The following is a 21,567-nucleotide window of genomic DNA, read 5'->3' on the forward strand; positions in this document are numbered from 1 at the left end:
ATCCAAGTTAGAGGTTCTAAGGTTTTGTTTGTTCTGGAGGAAGGAAGAGATCCTGACCAATTGAAATATGTTTAAAAGGTTAAGGGTAACTAGCAAAAGAACAGAGTGTATACTTTTCTAGTATACACTAGTATACTGGTAAGGGAAAAAAGGGAATGGAGAAGACACAATGAATACAACAGAAGGCAAAAAAGAAAGAAAAGAAAAGAAAGGAAAGAGGGAGAAAGAAAGAAAGAAAAGAAAAGAAAAAGCATGGGGAAAAGAAAACACAAAATGACAATAGAAATAAATACAAACTTATTGGTAAGCAAGATACATTTTAAAAGATTAAATCTGCAATAATAGAGATAATAAAATTTCAAATCCAGCTATATTCTATTTACAATACAAAATCCTAATGCAAAATGACAAAAAAAAATACTTGAAAATGGAGGGAAAGGGGTAAATATGCCTAGAAAATATTATCTAAAGAAGAACTACTAATCCTATGCTATTATCAAACAAAATAGGCATTAAAGCATAAAGACTTTCATATAAAGAGTGTTATTACACAATGATAAAAGGAATGATTTATTAGGAAGCTACACCAGTCTTGAACAGAAATATCCATGGTAATATAGCTTCACAATATAGAAAGCAAAACAGAGTGAATGACATGAAGAAATGGAAAAATCCATAAGCCTGGTAAGAGCTTGACATCTAAAACAGACCAAGAAAAAAAAAGTTTGAAACACATAAACACACCTGATACAATGGATACATATTAATCCCTGTACTCAGCTTTTAGAGAATAAAACTTGCTTTCAAAAACACGGGGACAAATACTAGAATACAAAGCAAGTTTCCACACATACTAAAACACATGTGTTATACAGATCACGATGTCATTTAATTAGATATCAATAATTTAAAAAAAATAGCCTCAAAACCCATATATTAGGAAATCTTAAAACACTATTTAAAAATTTACAGATCAAAAAAATGGTGAAAGTTAGAAAATTGTTAGAGCTGAATAACAATGAAACTTTCTATATTAAATTTACAAAGATAAACTGGAATGTAGAGAGAAAGTTTATATATATATATATATATAATATATATAAATGAAGCTGAAAAATGAAATTGAAAAAGTTAAGCATCAAACACAAAATCGTAGAAAATAAAAAACAGGGTAAATCCAAAAAAAATAGAAGAAAGGTAATGATACAGATAAGAAGCAAAATAAATGAAACAGAAAGTCAAAGAAACAGAGAGAATGAAACAAACTAAATGATGGTTCTTTGGAAAGAAAAACAAAAGCAACCTATCTGTGCCAGTATGGAGAGGGAGGGAAAGAGGAAAGGAGGAAACACAAGAGGGTGCGAAGGAGGGAGACAGGGGAAGAAGGAGAGAGTGATTTAAAAGGGGCAAAATCACAAATATGGTAACATTTCTAATGAAAAGAGAACACTATTTACAAATGTATGCAATAAACTTGAAGAGTGAGATGAAACAGGCAATTTTCTCAGAAATATAATCACCAAAATCATTTAAAAAAGAAATGGAAATTCCAAAGAGATATCTAACCACTAAGGAAACTGAGTGACTGAAAATTTACTCACATACAAAAACAAACAAATAAGCAAAAACCCATCAGCCACTGACAGTTTTATGGGTAGTTTTACTAAATCTACAAGAAATATAATTTAATCTCACACAAAATGTTAAAGATATCAGAGAAAGAAAGAAGACTCCTCAGGTAATTTTGTGACAATAAAATGACCTTAATAGCAAAGCCAAATGACAGGACAAGTAAGGGAAAGTATAGTCCACTCTCCTTTTTGAGCACAAATGCAAATATTCACAATATAATATGACCAAATGAATCTAGTAATATGGTTTTTGTTTTCCATTTTTTGTAATCATGACAATGAAAGTCCATCCTGGGAAAGCAAGTATGTTTTCATATTAGATAACCCATCTACTATTAAAGATATTTATAATATATATGATATAGTTCATGATTTAAAAATTTTTTAAATTATATGAATGTAACAACATATTTAAAAAGTATTTTAATAATGGATGTAGAAAAAATTTTCGATAAATTTTAACATCCATTCAAGTTTCAAACAGTAACAACCAGAGCAACAAGTACACTTGAAGAGGTTTTCTTTAACCTAATAAATGGTTACCAAGAACTCATAGCAATTTAGGAAATGGATAATAATTAAGGTTGCACAACACTGGAATGTGCTTGATGCCCTTGAATTGTACACTTAAAAATAGTTACAATGGTAAATTTTATATTATTTATATATTCCTACAATTTAAAAACCCTATATCAAACATCATACTTAACTTGGAATTATTACAAGCAATTCCTTTAATTAGGAACAAGACACAGTTGTCTACTCTCACAGCTTCTATTCAACAAATGTATCAGAAGTCCAGTTCAATAAAACAATAATTAAGTGTAGAGATTAGAAAGGAAAATTTTACAAATGATATTACTCTGTATGAAAAAAAGTCCAAGAGAACCCATACACAAACTATTAGATCTAAAAGAGCAGTTAGCAGTTGGATGCAGGATATTTAACATACAGAAATCAGTGAGCTTCTCATATGTTAGCAATTACTGATCAGATAATGTAGTTTTAAACATATGCCATTTCTGATAGCAAAAAACCATAAGCTGCTTAGGTATAAATCTAACATAAAATTATAAGACTGTATTGATAGGTATGTAAATAAAGAGAGATATTCAGCTTATAAGTGGGAAGGTCCAGTATCATTAAAAATAGCACTTATCTTCAAATTAATCTATAACTTATAGCAATTTTAATCAAAACCCTAGCATAATTCATCAAAATTAATAAGCTGATTCTAAAATTAATACAAAAGAGTAAAAAGGCAATAATAGTCAAGTTGATTTAGAAGAAGAATAAGAAAAAGAGATTTGTTCTCCTGGCTATCAAGTCACATTACAAAGATATAATAATTAAAGAGATATTGTGTTGACACAGGTTTTGGCAAACCATAAAACCTGAAAACAGATCTGCAAATAGATGGGAATTCAGCCCATGATACAGGTATCATAATATATCTATTGGAAAATAAAAAGTACTCAATATAAAGTGCTGGTTAACAGGCCAACTATATGGAAAAGGACCAAATTAGACCCTACCTCATGACACTCACACAAGTAAATTCCAGAGGGATTAAAGTTCTAATGTGAAAGGCAACCCTTTAAAGTGTTCAGAATAAAAATATATGAGAATATATTTATTACATTAGGGCAGACACTACTTTCTGAAACAAGGCACAAAATGCACAAATTAAAGAAGAAAATAAGAATAAATTAGACTACATTAAAATAAAATCAAAAAAAATTTTATACGCATCTATAGACTTCTATAAAAAGTGAAGAGATAGACCAAAGAATAAGACACATACAGAGCAGAGAACTGCAAAGAAATCATACCTGAAATGAAAGAATGCCCAAATCAGTAAGAACAGATCCACCACCCAGTAGAGAACTGCCAACAGGAATGAAGAGGCCAAAGACCCCAAATGACCAATAAAACCAGTGAAAGAGGCCTGACCTCATTAGTAATCAGGGACTCTCATATTAAGCCTCCAAGAAATCATTTCCAATATGTCAGATTTGGGTGAATCCTGAAGGCTTGGCGCCTTCAATAAAAACACCTGAGAAATTTCCCCAAATAGCTGAAATTGCCAACTGTCAATTGGGAAAAAAAACCAACCAGGACTTTTTCCACGCACCTACAAACTGAACTAAAAATCTCTTATATTCTAGGATGTATTTTCGTACGTTTGAATGTTTCCCAAACTCTAAATGATCTCTCTAGCAAAGCCAAGTGATGTTTCTTCCAAGCTGATGGAAATACTTCCTCACACAAGAGGGCAGCCATGTTTCCAGCTCTCAACGTAATCCTACTCACGCCAGCCACAATGGCCTGTCTGGAAAAGTTCTATACTGAGCAGAAAGGGGCAGGGGGTGCTTACTTGGAGCAGTCTTCACAAGCAATGTTCCCTGAGGTTTCCTTGATGGTGCGCTCAGAGACGAACGCTGGATATTCAGTATCACAAGGCTCCAGGGTCTGTTTCAATTTCTGGGCTATAGGAATAAGAAAAAAAAAATGATAAAGAATACAAGGCACAGGCTCTGTTGTGACTGGCAGCCCACAGTAACTCAGAACGCAGTTCCGCTCCTGCTGCTCTGTGATTTTTCTAGGCACAGCATAATGCATTATTTTCTAATTAGTCAAGTGATTTCATCTGCCAAGCAACTCTATAAGCTATAATTCCTCAAGCAGTTCTGCTGGCGTGATCAACTATCATTTATGCATCACAAGAATTCTACTTTCTGGGACAACATCAGTCACTCGGTCTCTGACCTCATACTTACTTGAACTTAGCAGTGACAACAACACACACACACACACACGTATACACATCTGAATAAATGTATAAAATACAAGTTACACCGTATTATTTAGGGTCATGATACAACTGCATGGTTTTATTACAAAAACAAAATTGAAATATGGAATAGTAAAATACATAATGTCTTTGAAACACAGCCATGAACCTAATCCTACTATTATGAAGTTCCCTGTCCAGTAAGATAGTACTAAATAACCTTGGCACGTGGATGAGTACACAGTAGGTACTTGGTAAGGGCTTGGTGGTGGATTAATTAGTTTAAACAAGTTATGTCCAGTGGGCAAATTCCAAAACCTAAGTCTCAATTTTTTTAAATTTGTAAATTGGGATAATATAGTTCTTTTAATAGAGGCTGATGTGAGATTTCAATGAAATAATATATGTTGAGTACTTAGTGCAGTACTTGGAACATAGTGAGTGCTAATGTCAATTAATAATAATAATAAAAATAATAGCAACAACTACAACAAAAAGAAAGCTAGCATTCTAATGAAGCCATTAGGGATGATGATAATGATGACAGATACTATAGCATAGTGGTTAAGTCAGAGCAGTTTGGAGTACAAATTCCTGCTTCACTGCTTTTAGCTAATCCTCAGTATTCTCGTCTGTAAAATGGAGATGCTAGTAGTACAGGTACTCTTCACAGGAGATCTATTCATGAACATTTTCCCGGTAGAACGCTTGCTTATAGGTTTCCAATAACTAAACTTTGTATAAAGTTTTTGGCTGATGTTTATATAGAAATATAAATACATATTTGTAACAAAGTCTCCAGTTACATTCCAAATGCAACTGGTTTGGATGTCAGAACTACCAGTAGATGTTTTGTAGAATGACCATCTGGGAGGCTGCCGGCACTAAGTGAGACATCAGAGGGTTACTGAATGCAAAACAACTGTTTGGTAACAACCAGATAATTGTTGGGTGATCAGGAAGCCATGTTTTAAGCATTTGCATCCTAACGTGATTCTTTAATATACAAGCCTTTTTACTGAGCTTTAATTATTTTGAGGAAATTGGTTGGGGTTGAAGAATAACACCTGTAATTTTTCTTATTTAAAACGAATGGAAGTAGACTCAGTCAGCTTTTTATGCATAATGTGATTTTCAGGAACTGGTCACTGACATTAAGGGGAGATTCCCATGCTAACTCATAGGGTTGTTCTGAGGAATAAACAGACTAATGCATGTACAACTCTTAACAGAGTGACACACACGCATATTTTCACACACATGTGTGCCCCGTCTCCCCAGCAGCCTTCATGTTACCATCTACATGCCAGGAGTTGGGCTAATTGTGTAGTATTGACAGCTAAGAGCACAAATTCTGGGTGTTGTGAATTCTGCCACTGCTGTATGACATGAGGTGGGTTTTTAATTTCGCCACACCGTAGTGTTCTCATCTGCAAAATGGGAACCAACTCCACATGGTCGTTTGAAGATCAAATGAATTCATCCACTAAAAGTGGCTGGTACATTGCTAGGGCTACTTAAGTGTTTGTGCCTACTGCCAGGACCACTTCTACTGTGAAGGTTACTTCATTGAATCCTCAGACTGTCAGCCTTTTTGAGCCACTGCTGTTTGGTTAGAATGGCAAGCAGATGGCTGCTTCCCTGATCCTGACTCCACCGAGGGTACCACGCGGGTAGTCGTCATGCCCTCAAAGGGCCAGGTCCCGAACACTGTCTATCCCCTGAGCCTTCGGTGCTAACTCATAGGAAGTGTCATTACATGCTTGCTGAGTAAATGAATAATTCTCTTGAATGGTGTTTTTCAGGCAAATAACACAAAGGAAATGGGAGACTCTCGGTCCCTAATGGCAAATTGCCTGCCTTGGGGGAAGGCAAGGGGATTTCAGGAGGCTGAGGTCCAACAGTCACAACACAGAGGCGCTGGGTGGGAACATCATTCTCTTCCCATTTCTTTGTCAGTGTCCTCAATTTTTGTCAGGAAGATGTCTTTGTTTGATGGAGCTTCTTCCATCTTTCTTTCATTTGCTTTTTTCTCCTTTACCCTAGGGAGGCCAAACATGAAGCTCAGAGGACCTGACTACAATATGATAACATAGTTTATTTTCAGGGTTCTTATTTTTACAATTGATTTCTCTATATGGCAAACAATACTGACTTTTAATTTGGGAAGCTTCCCTTTAATATTTAAGGTACCTAACTTTCAAAAAGTCAGTCAGTTGAAATGAAATAAAGGTTAAGTAAACAAAAGCACAGATTATAAGTGGATACGGCACAGCATGCAGATGGCATATAATAACCCAATGATGGTAATGGATACATTTATTAAGAAATTTATCTGCCAGATGTTGTTCTGCTTTACATGTATTTATTTATTTAACAGTACAACATGACAAAATTTAAAAAAATTCAAACTGTGAGGTAAGAACAATTGTTATCTCTGTTTTGGAGATTAGTGAATGGAGGAGAGGATGAAGTGAATTGTCCAAATTCATCCAGTGCGTATGTGGCAGAGCCAAAATTTGAACTTGAGCCGTCTGGCTCCAGCACATGTATATATATTTAACTGCTTTATGAAGTTTGGCCAATGAGAGAAAGGAAGAAAGGTCTTTGGGGCAGGCTGAGATCGGCAGCACATGTGATTTAAATAACCCTGATAATTGCACCATCTCTAATTCTAATTGTCTGGGCCCAGTTACAATGGAATGAGTCCAGCGCTCTCAATGGAGAGACTCATTTGGCTCTGATCTTTTCTAGAGATGAAATTCTTATTCCTCTGACAACTGTAGGGCACCCGTACTAATGTGATGATGAGCCATTGAGTCTATTTGCAGTATGACTATAGATTGGCTGGAAGTTGCTTGGTACTTTTGGGAAACACACAAATTATCATATAAAACCATGGCCACATTTAATCTAAATAACATGGTTTATTATGAAGACCTTTCTTTGTCTGGAGTGCTATGGAAAACACCACATATATTTGCTAGTCATTACTGTTTATCTATGGAATTTCAAACCAATAACTAAGGCTGCCAGTCATCTGATGGGTACTGTTTTAACTCTCAGGCATTTAAAACTCATTATCTTACAAAGGTGTAGGTACACAAGCATCATGGAGCTCAGATAGACTGATTCCTTATTTTCTCAGAAGGGAAAACTGAAATTCAGAAAGCAGACATAGCCTGCCTTGAGTCCCAAAGAAAGTGACTCGTCATGATCATTACCTAAATAGCAAAACAACCACCACCACCTTTGCAGCCAACACTCACTAAGCGCTTACTACATGCCAAACACCGTGCTAGACCCTTTGATGGATGGAATCTTCACCATCACACAGTAAGCAAGGCCCTGCTGCTATCCTGTTTTACTGACGAAGAGACTAAAACTCAGAGAAATGAAGTTAACTGCTTGCCCACAGTCACACCACTATGTAATGGAGCCCAAATGCACATCCACATGGTCACGTCCCGGAGCCTGGGCTCTTGGCCATCACCCTGTCTGCCTCCCACCCCAGTTATACTGGACGTCTCAGGATGAAGCCGCCAGAACCTATCACTCACTCACAATGAAGCACCCAATGGAGCATCCACACAATTGGATTTCTTTAATTTTCCCTTAGCAACAAATGTCCCTGATGAGAATAACTGACTTGGGTTCACAGTAATTAGGTGCAGACAATCAGGAATGAATAGAGTTGCCATTTGAAAAGCCTTCCTCTTCTTTTGTCTCTGTGAATGCACCCCCATTCATAACCGGGGCCAGCAAGCTCCGTTCTCTTTGTGCAGCTTCGCCAAAATGATACCTTTGTGATAATCAAGCAGAAATGGCCTTCCACAGTCCCCTTCATTAAGGAAATGAAGCAGATAAACAGTGTAATTATGGATTCCATTTTTAGTTAAACAAAGATGTATGTCTCAGCTCAGGGTCTTTATCCAGTGAGGGAAGGGTAAATTTAGGATGAAGAAACCTCTCAAAGCAATATTGTTATGGTGCTTGGAATTTTCCCTGCTTACACTGGGTCTGAGATTCACGTTTACCTCTAACAAAGATCCAGATGATTGCAGCTCTGTGGGCGAGTGCATTCACCATCTGAACCAGTTTCTTCATCTATAAAATAGAAAAAGTCATAGCCATGCCCAGCAGAGGGCTGCAGGTCTGAATGAGACAATCCACGTGCGGCAGCTTGCTCAACTTGGGACTCACAGAAAGCCAGGTGCGTCTCTCGCCGTCCTCCAGCGGAGGTGGCTGGCCTTGGTTTGGGGTTGAGTCCATTTCCTATTAGCTGCCTGACTTACGTGCCTCAGAGAGGCTTAGTGACACATTCTAGCAGTCCCCACCTCTCAGGTATGTTGAAGGGATCTGAAGAGAACCTAGTTCCAGCTCTCTGGGAAGGAAAAAGCACTATATATTGGCACACAACTTGCAGATGATGTAACTATCTGACAAGGTCTTTGTGCAGTCTGTCGATGGAGTGAGAGGATTTGGAATTACCTACTAAGGGTTGTTTAAAAAGCTTCCTAAGACAGAAAACAGAGACCTGAAGCATCACATCATTCGTCTTAGCTAAGGTGGAGGGGGAAGAAGGGAGAAGGGATGTGAAATTTCAGAATGGGAACTTTCACAAGTTTCTGTAACTGTCATGAGTGCCAAGACCGTATCCCCCTTCCTAATTCATCTCTCCTGCCCTACACCAGGGTTTCTCAAGAGTGGCACTATTGACACTTTGAGTCAGATAATTCTTTGTTGTGAGGGGCTGTCCTGTGTGTTGTAAGATGTTTAGCAGCATCTCTGACCTCTAACCACTGGATGCTAATAGCTCTCTCCCATCCCCAGTTGTGACAACCAAAAATGTCTCCAGACACTGCAGTGACCCCTGGGAGGCAAAATCACCCCCAGGTTGAAAACCACTGGTCTAAGTGGAGATCACAGGGAGGGGCACTTAAAAGAAACTCTACAACTAATTGTCCAGGTCAAGGACCAGAGCAAGAGTGAGGGCAGATGCCTGTGGCAGCAGGGAAGGGAAGCAGGCCAAGGTGAGAACGGGGGAAGCAGCAATGGAGGCTGGCGTGAAGAGGGCGCACATGATCACCACCAAAACCCCTCAGCCAGGGTGTGCAGGCATGCGGATATGAAGAGAAATGAGAGGAATGTCAGAAAGTGAACCACTGAAGACCACCAGCCTGCTGCCCCAGCACTGAGCACACTCCTCAGAGAGAGCCAGACGTCTTAGCCAAAAGAGACACCACCACCCAAAACTGGAGCCCCGCTCACCACGCTGGAGACTCGCTCTGTGCCCCATCTTGCACGTGGGCTTTGCATGCACAGTTTAATCCACTGCTCACAACTACATCACGACTATTGTTATCTCTGTGGACAAGCAAGGAAACCAAAGCCCAGAGAGACCAAGCGACTTGTCCAACCGCACAGCTAGCAAGTGGCAGAGGAAGGCTGCCTGACTCTAAGGTCGCGGCACTTCATCTCTAGGTGAAACAGAGCTCAAAGCCTGACTGGCAAGGAGTGGTGATGTGTCCCCAGGCACTGGTGCTGCAGAGAGCAGCCATCTAACCAACTGGCCATCCATTCTCTTGGCCTCTATTGATCACCTTTCTTCCTTTTCTCTCACTTAATCTCATGTACCTTTTTTTCACCCCTAATAGTAAAATTGTGGACATGCTAGCCAAAGAAAAACGACTAGGAAAAGATAACAAGCACCCATTATGTAAGTTCCTTCTCGTCTTTCTTTTTCAAATTATGTACAATTTTAAACAAAAGCAGGTTCATGTTACAGGTAAGATTTTCTTTGGGGTGCATGAAAGTTTCCCTATTTCCTATTCTGGTTCCTGCCTAGTGACTTCCCATTGGCCTGACTGCTGATCTGATTTAACTCTACATCCTCCTTCTCCCAAACCATTGGGGGGTTTTGGGGGGTGTATACAACTTTGCATATTGTTTTTCTTGCTATATTACTAAATTTCATAGGTATTTCAATGCCTTTCTGTGAATGGGCTGTCATTTTTTTGTGGTAACCGTAAGTTTGTTTCCTATGTCTGTGAGTCTTTTTCTGTTTTGTATATAGATTCATTTGTATTATTTTTAGACTCCACATATAAGTGATATCATATAGTATTTGTCTTTCTCTGTCTGACTTACTTTACTAAGTATAATGTTATCTAGGTCCACCCATACTTCTGCAAATGGCAATATTTCATTTTTTTACAGTCAACATCATCATCACCATTATCATGAATTAATTACAGCTACCATTTTTGAGGGCTTACTATATTCCAGTCCTATGCTCAGCATATATCATGATTTATCTTACCATTAAATGTACACATACACACAAATGATAAGAAATAAATATTTTTTATTATTTTCTCTACTTTGCCTACTGTGGGGAAACTGAGGCTTGAGGCGATCAGCTAACTTGACAAAGGCCAACCTCAGAGCCAGAATTCAAATCCATACTAATCTAACTCCACAACTCAGGCCTCTAATATTTTCTACTAATTACTGCTCAAATCATTGATAGTTTTGAGCAGGGAAAGTAATATGATCAGATTTATATTTTATGAAGGTAATGGTAAAAAGGTAATGGTTATCCATTCATTCAGCCTGAGAAAGGCAATGTGTCTATGACCCTTAGATTTCAGCACTGCCCACTAGCTTTTGAAGAATTCTCCTGTGCAGTGTATGACCTCAAAGCCTTAGTTAAGGAAACAGGTCAAAGTGTACATTCAACATGGGCTGAATGAAGCCTGTGGAATTTTTGTTAGATTGAACAGCGCTGCCCTTAGCACAAAGGATGCCTTTTGCTGACAGAAAGGAGAAATCATCACTTCTTTGTCCTGGGTAGTTTTACATGAGCACATCCCTGGTGAAAAGTAGCCAGTGAACCCCGGGTTCATCACTCTGAGCAAGGAAAGAGAAGCCAGTTGCTGCTTACCTTTAGCTGTCATATCTGAGTGCCACCAACTGCAGAGGTTAAATTCCACCAGGAACCTAAACAGGAAATGAAAAAGCCCAATGTTACTTGGTCACCCACACCCTGAATTGAAGTGACATTCTGTGTTATTCAGCATCACTCACCTCATTTGAAAGAATAACATCATCATCTAGAGATATCAAGGTGCTTGGTTCAGTTACCACTGAATTTTCACTAGGTTTTGTCTTACTTGTGAAAGACTATTTTATCACCAATGCCAGCCAAACCCTGAAATCAGGTTCACCTAGACTCAGGGACTCTTTTGAGAAATATCTGCTTTATAGGCAGAAATTGTTTTCTTTTTATAGTCTGAGTCCATAGTAAAAAGTCAACATTCAAAGGGCTTCCCCCTGGGCTTCCCTGGTGGCGTGGAGGTTGAGAGTCCGCCTGCCGATGCAGGGGACACGGGTTCGTGCCCTGGTCCGGGAAGATCTCACATGCCGTGGAGTGGCTGGGCCCGTGAGCCATGGCCGCTGGGCCTGCGCGTCCGGAGCCTGTGCTCCACAACGGGAGAGGCCACAACAGTGAGAGGCCCGCGTATCGCAAAAACAAACAAACAAAAAACCAAAGGGCTTCCCCTGCCTTGGTTCAGAAATACAAATGGAATATTCTCTACTTAGACTATGATCTACACTACAAAGGATGTTTTCAAAATTTACACTGTAACACAAATGTATTCAGTTGTGTGTGTGTGTGTGTGTGTGTGTGTGTGTATGTAGGGCAGGGTGGTGGGGACAGAGAGAACAAGCTCCATTTTATGAAATTATATCACAATGCAACTCCACAAAAATCATAATTTCTCAACTGCTAGTAAAGAATGCAAAAGTAATATAAATCATCCTCTAAATAAATGGAAATAGATCAAAATTCAGTCATTTCCTTCTCAGGCTCATGGCTGCTATCCTCTAGCAGCTCACAATCAAAATCTCACTATTACCTGTATTTTCTGATTCTTATGTACATTTAGAATTTACTCCCCACTTGAAGTTATAACTTTGTTAACATAGGTTACATTGAAGCAATAAGGAAGACAATGTCTGTTCATCGGATAGCAAGAAATCTGCCTTAAACTCATAGAACTGGAACATTAATGGGGAAAATAAGAATAAGAGAGTTTGGTGCAGCTTGAATGATCTGGTTTCCATGCTGGTCCATGGAATTCCTCCTTACTGTGTGACACAGTGTTTCTGTAATGTGTCCAATATCTCATCTGGAAGTCAAGCCTTTCATCTTTGTGCCATTTCAAGTCTGACCTAAGTCACAGATGCATCCAGCAGGACTGTAATTTGACAGGGTAAACAATTAAATCACACCTGAGAAAGCCCCTGACCCATGAGTGCACAGGCCCCCACGCCTGCACATGCCAAGACATCCAAAGGAGCACAGTGGACAGCCTGGCAATTTGCTCTTCTGACCACAGCCCACCCAGGCTGCATTAAGAACAGCCAGACATCTATGTTACATTTAACAGTAACCACAATAAATAAATGTGGTTTGTGTATTGCAAGCTGTTAGTCTGCTAAATGGTGATATAAGGGCATGAGCAGTGACCATGAACAACTTAATAAAAGATAATTTTTGGGACTCAACATTCAATATTTCGAGATGTTCAATCAGGTTATCGCAGAGTATTATGAATGTAATGGTTATTGGAAGCAGAGTCTCCCAATTCACTTTTTAACACAGAAAAGCAGTAATACTTTTTTAAACATGCAGCAAATTGTACTTACAAGACAAGTTCTGTCATTATCCATTTTATTGCAGCAAGGAAGGCATTATAAGGCTGAAGAGAAGAATTCAGTTCATTAAAAACAATGTATCACACACAAAATTTGTAGTTTAACCTAAGGCTTTACAAAAAGACAATGTTATTTTTCTAGAGAGACTGATATCATGTCAAAAAACAGTGAAGCTCTAGCTTAAAGAAGAAAATGGTTGGATACTGTATCCCAAAACTAACATTTTAAAACTTTGAACTCCCCTGTAGTGAGATGTGATTTACAAGTAAAATAAACATGATCTAATACAGGGGTTATCTCTGGGAGGAAAAAGGAAGTTCACCAAATGATGCTTAAACCTTTACTCTCTGGGGGCTAATATTTCACAGCCTAATGCTGAGCGGTTGGAATCATATAACTAATTTCAAATGGTAATTCACAGGGCTGCCTCTTGGAAAGGTGATTCCCTGTTCTCCATCACTGTATGTCATTCATTGAAATAAGCAAAAATTGCACATGCTTGATTTTAATGCCGCCCATGAATTATGTAGGATTTAAGCTGCGTTTTCTCACACTTACATATTCAGACTTGAAAAAAATGATAACCATATAAATATGTGATTTTATCCTTGCAGAAAATCCCCTTCACTCTATAAAAGAAGGCATTGACGGGCTAATCTTTATTTCAGAATATTTTAATTAAAAAAAGCAGTGGGATTGTTTACTCTGTGATATTTCCTATGTGGATAATTCAATTTCCTGAATTCTAGAAAATACCAAGTCTCCCCCTCAGTCGGTTCTTTGTACCTAGGTATGCTAGATATGTGAGCGGTGGGTGGATCTGAGAGACAGGTAATGACGTTGGCAAAACCCGAGCCCCAAGTTGCAGGTCCAGACAAATCTCAGAACCTTCTGTGGTTGTCTTTAGGTAGCAGGGAATTGAAATGCCCAATCCTGGTTTCTGACGTGACAGCTGCTTAATCCTACCTCCTAAGCATTTTGATGATAAGGACTAGGGCTAGGAATGGGAGGATTATCCAGTTTCAAATAAAACAAGGACGAATTTATTTACCCCTGACCATTCTTAAAACTTGCCTATTCAAGCCAGTAAGCAAATGTACAGAACACAACAATCCACTGGGGTTACTCCCAGCCCACCCAGATTTCAGGCTAAATCTCTTGCTCTGACTGAGTGTGTCCTCATCATTCCCTGAATCACAGGGCTTTCAGGGTCAGATAAGGATGTGAACTTTTAACTATTTCCTAAAACCAAATGCAGCCATGCAATCCTGTGGTTCTGCCATTATACTTCTTATGGCTTGAAAAATAACCATCTTTCTTTCAAAAGGACCAAGGGAGGTCAGAACATAGGACAGTTTTGTGTCTTTGTACCTGCCAGGATGGGTAGTGACATTTCAGTAGTCCTCCATAGTGTGGGAGGAGAGAATGAATAAAGGGATTAAGGAAGGAAGATGGGGAGGCACAGGAGCAGCTCACCCTGAGGCCCGGGGCGGGGCCGGGGCGGGGGTTGGGGGGTGGAGGGGGGCTTGGCTGCGGCAGTGGGAGGAGGATACTCAAGCATTCCCTGCCAGATGCTGGCTCAATGCAGGGTAAACAAAGGGATTATGTAAATACAGGATTAAAAAATTTTAATGCACATTAGCATTCAGAAGGGTAAAGCCATTGAGCTCTTAAGCCTAATGATAAAAACATATCTTGGGAACATTTTAAGTCTGGAAATACTCATGCTAAGGCTAGGGAAGCTGGGTTTGGAAATATGTGTTGATTCTCACTAGAAAGTGGTATTTTTCAAATCGTCCCATTTTTAGTTCCTAGTTGCCTCTCAGAAATGTCCCAGCTCAGAATCATTCCTTGCTCCCTTAGTGTAGGAGAACCGTGTTAAATATTTGGTTTTTAAATAATCCCCTTGCAAGATCTTACATCTGTAAATGAGAAGGTGTATATTTATATTTTAAAACCAAAACGGCTCTTAAATTTTGTGCTTCAAACCAAATTTTAGGTTGATTTTTTGGAATTTACAAAATGATAACATGTAAGGGTTATATTTATACCCATATGTCAGACTATGTTGAAGTATCTGTATCTGTTTTTTCTGTGTTTTCAAGTTATTGATGACCAAATTTATATTGCTTGCACATTGTAAATTATATTTTTAAACTGGGGGTAAATTGTCACAGTTAATTTCTGGTGATCTGAAAGCCAGTTTCTAATGATACAAAGCTATGTTGATTGATCCTCAACTGTGACATCATGGATGGAATCAGCTCCAGGGAAAATGATGTTAAAAGCAGCAGCATGATTAGAGCAGAGAATCTCTGATCAAAATGTGAATTTGGGCATAGGCTAACAGCTCTATTACAAACTAAAAGGAAGGTTTCTGTTGAACCAAACCAAATTCTCTTTTATTTGAGAATGAGGGAATTGACAAAACTTCTCCCCTTTTCTATCCAACAAAAGGATCGGGGGTTGCTGCATTAATCCATCAAATAGTTTAGACCTGTTTATCATACACACAATCACTGGATTTGGGTTTAAACAGAAGTGATCTTCTTGACTTGACACATTTAAATATTCATGGTTTTGAAACAGATAAACTTGATGACTCCAAAGAAAAAGATATGCTCACATGCAGGGACAGACAAAAACATGCAGTTGTTTTCTGAGTGACTGCACTGTACTTACATCCAGTAGACCATGGGCACCATCGCTGCTCTCCTTGTTGGCCCTGCACATGGCTTGATAGTCATAAAGGGTAATTCTATAGAAGAGAATGGAAAGGAGCTTCACTAAATGGGAAAACACGAGAACCAGATGATGCTGTGGACCAACCAGAGAGGTGAACAGTCACTAACACCACCAGCCAGTGCAGCAGTGACAAGCACAAGTCAAGGCAGGCCTAACAAGGGTGACAAGCAAGGGACACAGCAAAGTCCAGGACTGGAGACACAGTCATGTCACACTTGGAACTTAAAGAATAAAGGGAATAAAGGTACCGTTGGGATGGAGGGTTGGGAGAAGAAACCCCCCAACTTGACCAAATAGTCATTTTGGTTTGAACAACGATGACTTGCATGGACCAGGATACTCCAGAGAAAGATGCTCTTTTAAACTGAATTCTGGGCCCCTGATGAAATCCACATGGACCATGTCTGCAAGGTCAAGGAGAGCTGGGAAGGGCCACTTTGAGTTAAGAAATGGCAGGATCCTCTGTCTCTTTTAAGCACGAGGAAATAGGCTTGGACCAAGATAAAGCCAGCACTTTGACAATTTGTTGGAAACCAGCTGGCTCATTGGTTGTTAACCCCCTTCCATTACCACCACCATGGTAGTGAATATATGTATACTCACTACTAAGTATGCTTTCGAAAACAGTGCAGTTTATGAAACAGGAAAATGGACGTCTTTTTCTCCCTTGGTGATAAAAATACAGCTCTCCTCCCAGTTATGATCTTTACTCACTGACAAAGATGTTTTACTTTATAATTTTTACAGATATTTTACTTTCCTATTAACACCTTTACAAAGTAAAAAGAATGGCAATTTCCAGCAGCAAGTTAAGAGCTTTTAGATGGAGCGAACACTTTATCCCAAAGGAGACGGGCATTTCGTCCCTCCCCCAAGCTCCTCTTCCCACTATTCCTGGTCCCCCAAAGGAGAGACACTTAAAGTCCAGCCTGAGCTATGTTAACAGCTGCCAGATGACATGTTAATACTGTAATACATGAACTTCTCAATGACTGGAAGGAATTCTCCCTACAGGAATACCTTTCTGAAATAATACAGTGCGTAATGTGAAGCATACTTAACACTGTGCTGGAAATGTACACTAGAATAGAAGTTCCATGCTGCAGGACTGGGGTTGGATGTTTCACACCTAGCACAGCACCCAGCATGGAGAAGGTGTTCCAATTTAAAAGGTTGAATGCATGAATGACTGCCTGATTGCATGAATCTTGAATAGTCGATGACACAGCTGAGACTGAAGAGGTCAACTGCAAAATGTGATGTGAAGGCTTTCCCCTCTAGACAATAAATTAGAGATATCACACACACGGATTAAACCAAAGAGCATCTATGGGCACCAGGTAGAAAACTGGCCACTTGACCAAATTGAGATGGAAACCAGCTCCTGACCAGCACCACACAGGCATTATAGGCAGCAAAGCCCAAGAGGGTACCAGTGTCACACAATCTCCTGGAAAGTCCCCCAAAGCCCCTTCCTCTTCAGGACATTTCTAGTCTTGCTGACTGTCCTCTGGCTTTTTTCCTCCCAGCAGATGCAAGCAGAACCAGTGTATACTGAGAGATAAATGAAGCCTATGAACCAGCCAAGTGTCTGGCTCAGGGAACTCCCTGAACAAACTTCTCACAGAAATGCTCATCATTGACGCAGCCCTGACACGAATTCAGCCACAAAATCAACTGCAGGCCAGGATGGACAAGTCTAATTGGCCCCTGACTGGCCTACCACGTCACAGTCTGCATCCTCAACAGCGGATTTCGGCAGGTGCCCCGGAAGGGCTTTCTAGGATTTGGCAAGAATTATTATTAGCTTTATCCTTTTCCTACTGCCCAACTCTATCTCTGCGGCTGGAATTTGGGTCAGAGCTGGTGAGAGGCAGCATGGGTTGAGTGGGACTTGAGTGTGTTTGGGGTCTTGTAGACATGGATGCACTGTGGCCTTGGCTTAAAAGGTTCGTTCTGCCATTTATAATAGCAGGTTGCTTCTGAGGCTTTATTTTTTCATTTATAAAGTGACTTCCAGAGATGTTCTCAGATTTAACTAATCAGTCATGTGAAAGTATACTGAAATATACTATGCAATGTGTTAGCCTTGTTATGACAGAAGGCCTAATTTTGTTATTTGCTAGATTTTTGACTCTTAAAGCTACACTATTCCCAAAGGCCCAAGTGACTGGTAGTGTGACTTAATGATTAGCAAGCTAGCTTTGAAGTCAGTGACCTGAGCTCAAATCCTAACTCACCCACTTATTACAATTCTTTTTAAGTCTCTTTGTGCCTCAGTTTCCTCACCTGTAAAATAGTGAGAATAATGGCTGCCTTATAGGGTGGTCGTGAGGATTAAATGAGATTATACACATGTACTGCCTTTAGCACAGTGCCTAGTACAGAGGAAGCATTCAACAGAAGGCAGGGCTGCAGCTGCTGTTATAACTTATTAGTCTGGTTTTCACTGCCATTATTAATTAATGCGGGTGGTGTTAAATGCATTGGGAATTGACTCAGGCTTTACCCAGCTGGCTGGAGGATGGGTAGGCCTCCTGGTTTTCTTAGCTCATTGGCATATATGATGCAATGTAAAATTCACACTTCTTACTGAAGTAACAGACACCTTCAGAAGTCATGCTGGGGTTATCAGCAGATGATGTGGCAACTTCTGTCCATGAGCTTCATAGCTGAGGACAGGGTAACAACAGCTAATGTCTACTGAAGTCTACTTAGCAACTGTGAGCAAGGTACTCTTCTAAGCATGTTCCTACAGGAGAGATTCTAATCATCCCCATTTCACACAGGGGCAAACCAAGTCTCGGCTAGCCTAAAGATGTGCCCAAGTTCACACACCTAACAAGTGGCAGAGCCAGAATTAGATGGGGGTCATGCTGAATCCACCTCACTCTGCCTTCTGCTCAGTAGCAGGTTCTAGGAAATGCTTAGAATTCAGCCCTGTGCCCCAACCCAGAGTCTTATTGGAATGTCACAGGGAATGCTACCCAAGATAGGGTCTCATAATCAATATCCAGAATCAACTTCCAACCCAAGCTGAGGTGCTGTGATGGGGTCACCAGACCAGGCCGGACTAGCTGGCCAGGCTAGTGAGAGCCCCTTGTCATGGTAACCACCATGACAAACAGATGGCTGGAAGCTCAGGATTCTCCTGGGATCATTTTTAAAGGCTCCAGTTTACTTGTTGGGTCCAAACTCAATTGCTCTAGGGCAGCTTCCAGGCCAGGGTTCCTGCCTTTCATTTCACAAATAAGCTTTCCTGATCTGATTGCCACTGAGGAGGTTACAAAACAAACCTTCTCTCTCTTCTCCATACTTAGGCAGCTTTAACTAGATGTTGCAGAAAGAGAGACTTCCAGATTGTTGCCCTTTTTGAAGTGATTTTGTTACTGTTTTAAATAACTCCATTTTGTGGCTACCTGTATCCTGTTCGGCTGATTATAGTTAAAGAACATGATAATTGCCTGCTTTCTTTCGGGTCTAAAATAAGCCCCGAGCGTCTCGTGCCCAGCCCAAGATTGCTGCTGCACTGCTGCACTCAGCAGCAGGAGTTTATTCTTATTACAGATAACATGCCTTAATCCCCATGACATCACCACCAGGCCACGGCAACCGCGGGCTGCTGGGGAGACCTTATCATTAACATCTCTGTGCTCCCCAGATGGGTCTCTTTGAAACTTTGACAGAAGGCAGATACAGTCTCTGAAGAAGAAACCCAAAGCAATGCAAACCAAGCATGGGCAACCCTATGTATCCTGTACTAGGTAAAGTCTCGGGTGTCAGGCTCGTGACATTAGGAATTGCTTAAATCCATTTTGCTGATTCTTCTCTTTTCCAACTAGACAAAAATCACGACCAAGAAAAAGATTTCTTCTAAAAATTAGAAGGTTGAATTTCAAAGGCATGAGTTCAGCTAATTTAAGCTCATTAGTAACAGTGGGGACCAGCATTTATTAAACACCTACTTTGTGCCCATGAGGCCAGGTACATTACCTGCAACGACTCTAACTCACTTTGGCTAAAAATTTGCCTCAAAACCAGTCTTGAAACAGCTTAATGTTTGCAAATATGGCCCTAAAACAGGACAGGGAGGCATCTGACATAGAGACCCGCCGAGGGACATATTTAAGCAATTTTGAATCAAAAAGTATGAGAAGCAAAGGTGACTCACTAGGGTAGCATGTAAAAATATGTATCCTTTGTTGAGCTATAAAATGTGTTCTCTGGGGCAGTTTTCAACTTGCAAGTGTCAGGGCATGAAGCAAGAACACAGGAAATTCTAAACAAAGGGATTGTCACCATGGGAAGTTTACTCATTCATACATCTTAGACAGCCAGGAGAATGGAAAGCTCAGTCTGTTCCATCTGAACACTAATAGTAGATCCAGAAGGAGCTCTCCCGTCTCTCCTTTTTGCCTTGGTGGCCAATCTCTTCTTACAGAGATTGTACTGTTCTTTATGATCAACACAGAACATCTAACACAGCAGAGGAGGTGAGTTGAAGGTGCCTTTGAACGCTCTGATGGAAAATCGCTAAAATAAATGTAGTTAATGAGCACCCATCATTAGAAGAGAATAAGTGCCATAAGGCTGCACCAGCTGGAAGCCCAGCACCTAGGGTATTGGGGCCATTCAGGGTCCAGTGCAGAACCCTGAGAGGGGAGCCTCACTCATTCTATAGATTAAGCAGAGGGTCTATCAGCCCCAAATGCTTTTCATCAACAGGTGCTGAGACTATAAAAAGAAACAAAGTCACAGATACTGACCACATCAACATCTCACCCAGGTAATAAAAGCAGTAACAATAAGAAATAATCGATTACTTTCTGCCAGTCAAGTATCATCTCTGATGTCAAGGGCATGGAGAGGAAACTAAGGCTCAGGAGGTGAAGTTACTGTGGCTCTCCCAGCCAAATTTGCTTCAATCCTGGGGCACAGGATAACATGCACAGGTGCCTAGTAGGTGCACCTAGCCAGTGGCTTGTCTGCCCATTCAACTACGCCTTCCATGAATATTAGCTTTCCGTGTTAAACTGAAGGGGAAAATGCAATTATGATTAATCCCACGTAGAAAAGGCTAAATTTCTTTTGCTTCTTTGTTTGAGTAAGATATAGAAGGAAACAGCTAAATTCTGCTTAGGGAATGAGTGAATGCAAAACCCACTTGAGGCAGGAAACTTGGGTGCTAGAGGAGCATCCTTGGGCTCTGCCAAATGCCTGGCGCCATGTGTACATTTCACAACAACTGCACCATGGTAATGCCTGAGTTGCGCTTAGCACAGTGTGGGGCACACAACTGAGGCTCAGGATGTTAGAACCTAGGGATGTTGGTGTTGCCAGTGTCATTATGATTAGTCAAACCCAACAGGTGTTATCGAGTGCTCCTGCTGTCATTGCCTGGGGTCAGACATCACTGACAGATGCATTAGATGGTGGCTATGACCATTTGTGTTCAGGACTGCACGGGCATGTGGGGTGTGGAGAAAACTAGGAGTTAGGAATATAGCCTCATCTCTGGAAGGGTTTCAGAGTGGATGTCACAGGAAGCAGGGTTCAATAGTTAGAGGACTTGGGTGGTCTGAAGCAAACTGGGGCACGATGGATGTGGCAGAGGCTATCATAGTCTCCCGACAGCCATTCTCCTCTCGCAATGAGCAGAACACCGACTTTTTG

The 21,567-nt window shown here is 40.2% G+C and overlaps 1 protein-coding gene across 1 annotated transcript in view; it reads right to left on the reverse strand.

Moving 5' to 3' along the window:
* The window catches only part of CACNA2D3 (calcium voltage-gated channel auxiliary subunit alpha2delta 3), a 788,855-nt gene that overhangs the window by 44,036 nt on the left and 723,252 nt on the right, over positions 1-21,567 (reverse strand). Inside the window, exons 31-34 of the mRNA XM_060164015.1 lie at positions 15,832-15,907; positions 13,141-13,193; positions 11,372-11,427; positions 4,009-4,120 (exon numbers count right to left, since the gene is read on the reverse strand). Of these exons, the coding sequence (XP_060019998.1) occupies positions 4,009-4,120; positions 11,372-11,427; positions 13,141-13,193; positions 15,832-15,907 (297 nt within the window). The remainder of the gene's footprint in view (positions 1-4,008; positions 4,121-11,371; positions 11,428-13,140; positions 13,194-15,831; positions 15,908-21,567) is intronic.

Source organism: Lagenorhynchus albirostris, chromosome 10 (assembly GCF_949774975.1).
Source record: "Lagenorhynchus albirostris chromosome 10, mLagAlb1.1, whole genome shotgun sequence".
NCBI lineage: Eukaryota > Metazoa > Chordata > Mammalia > Artiodactyla > Delphinidae > Lagenorhynchus > Lagenorhynchus albirostris.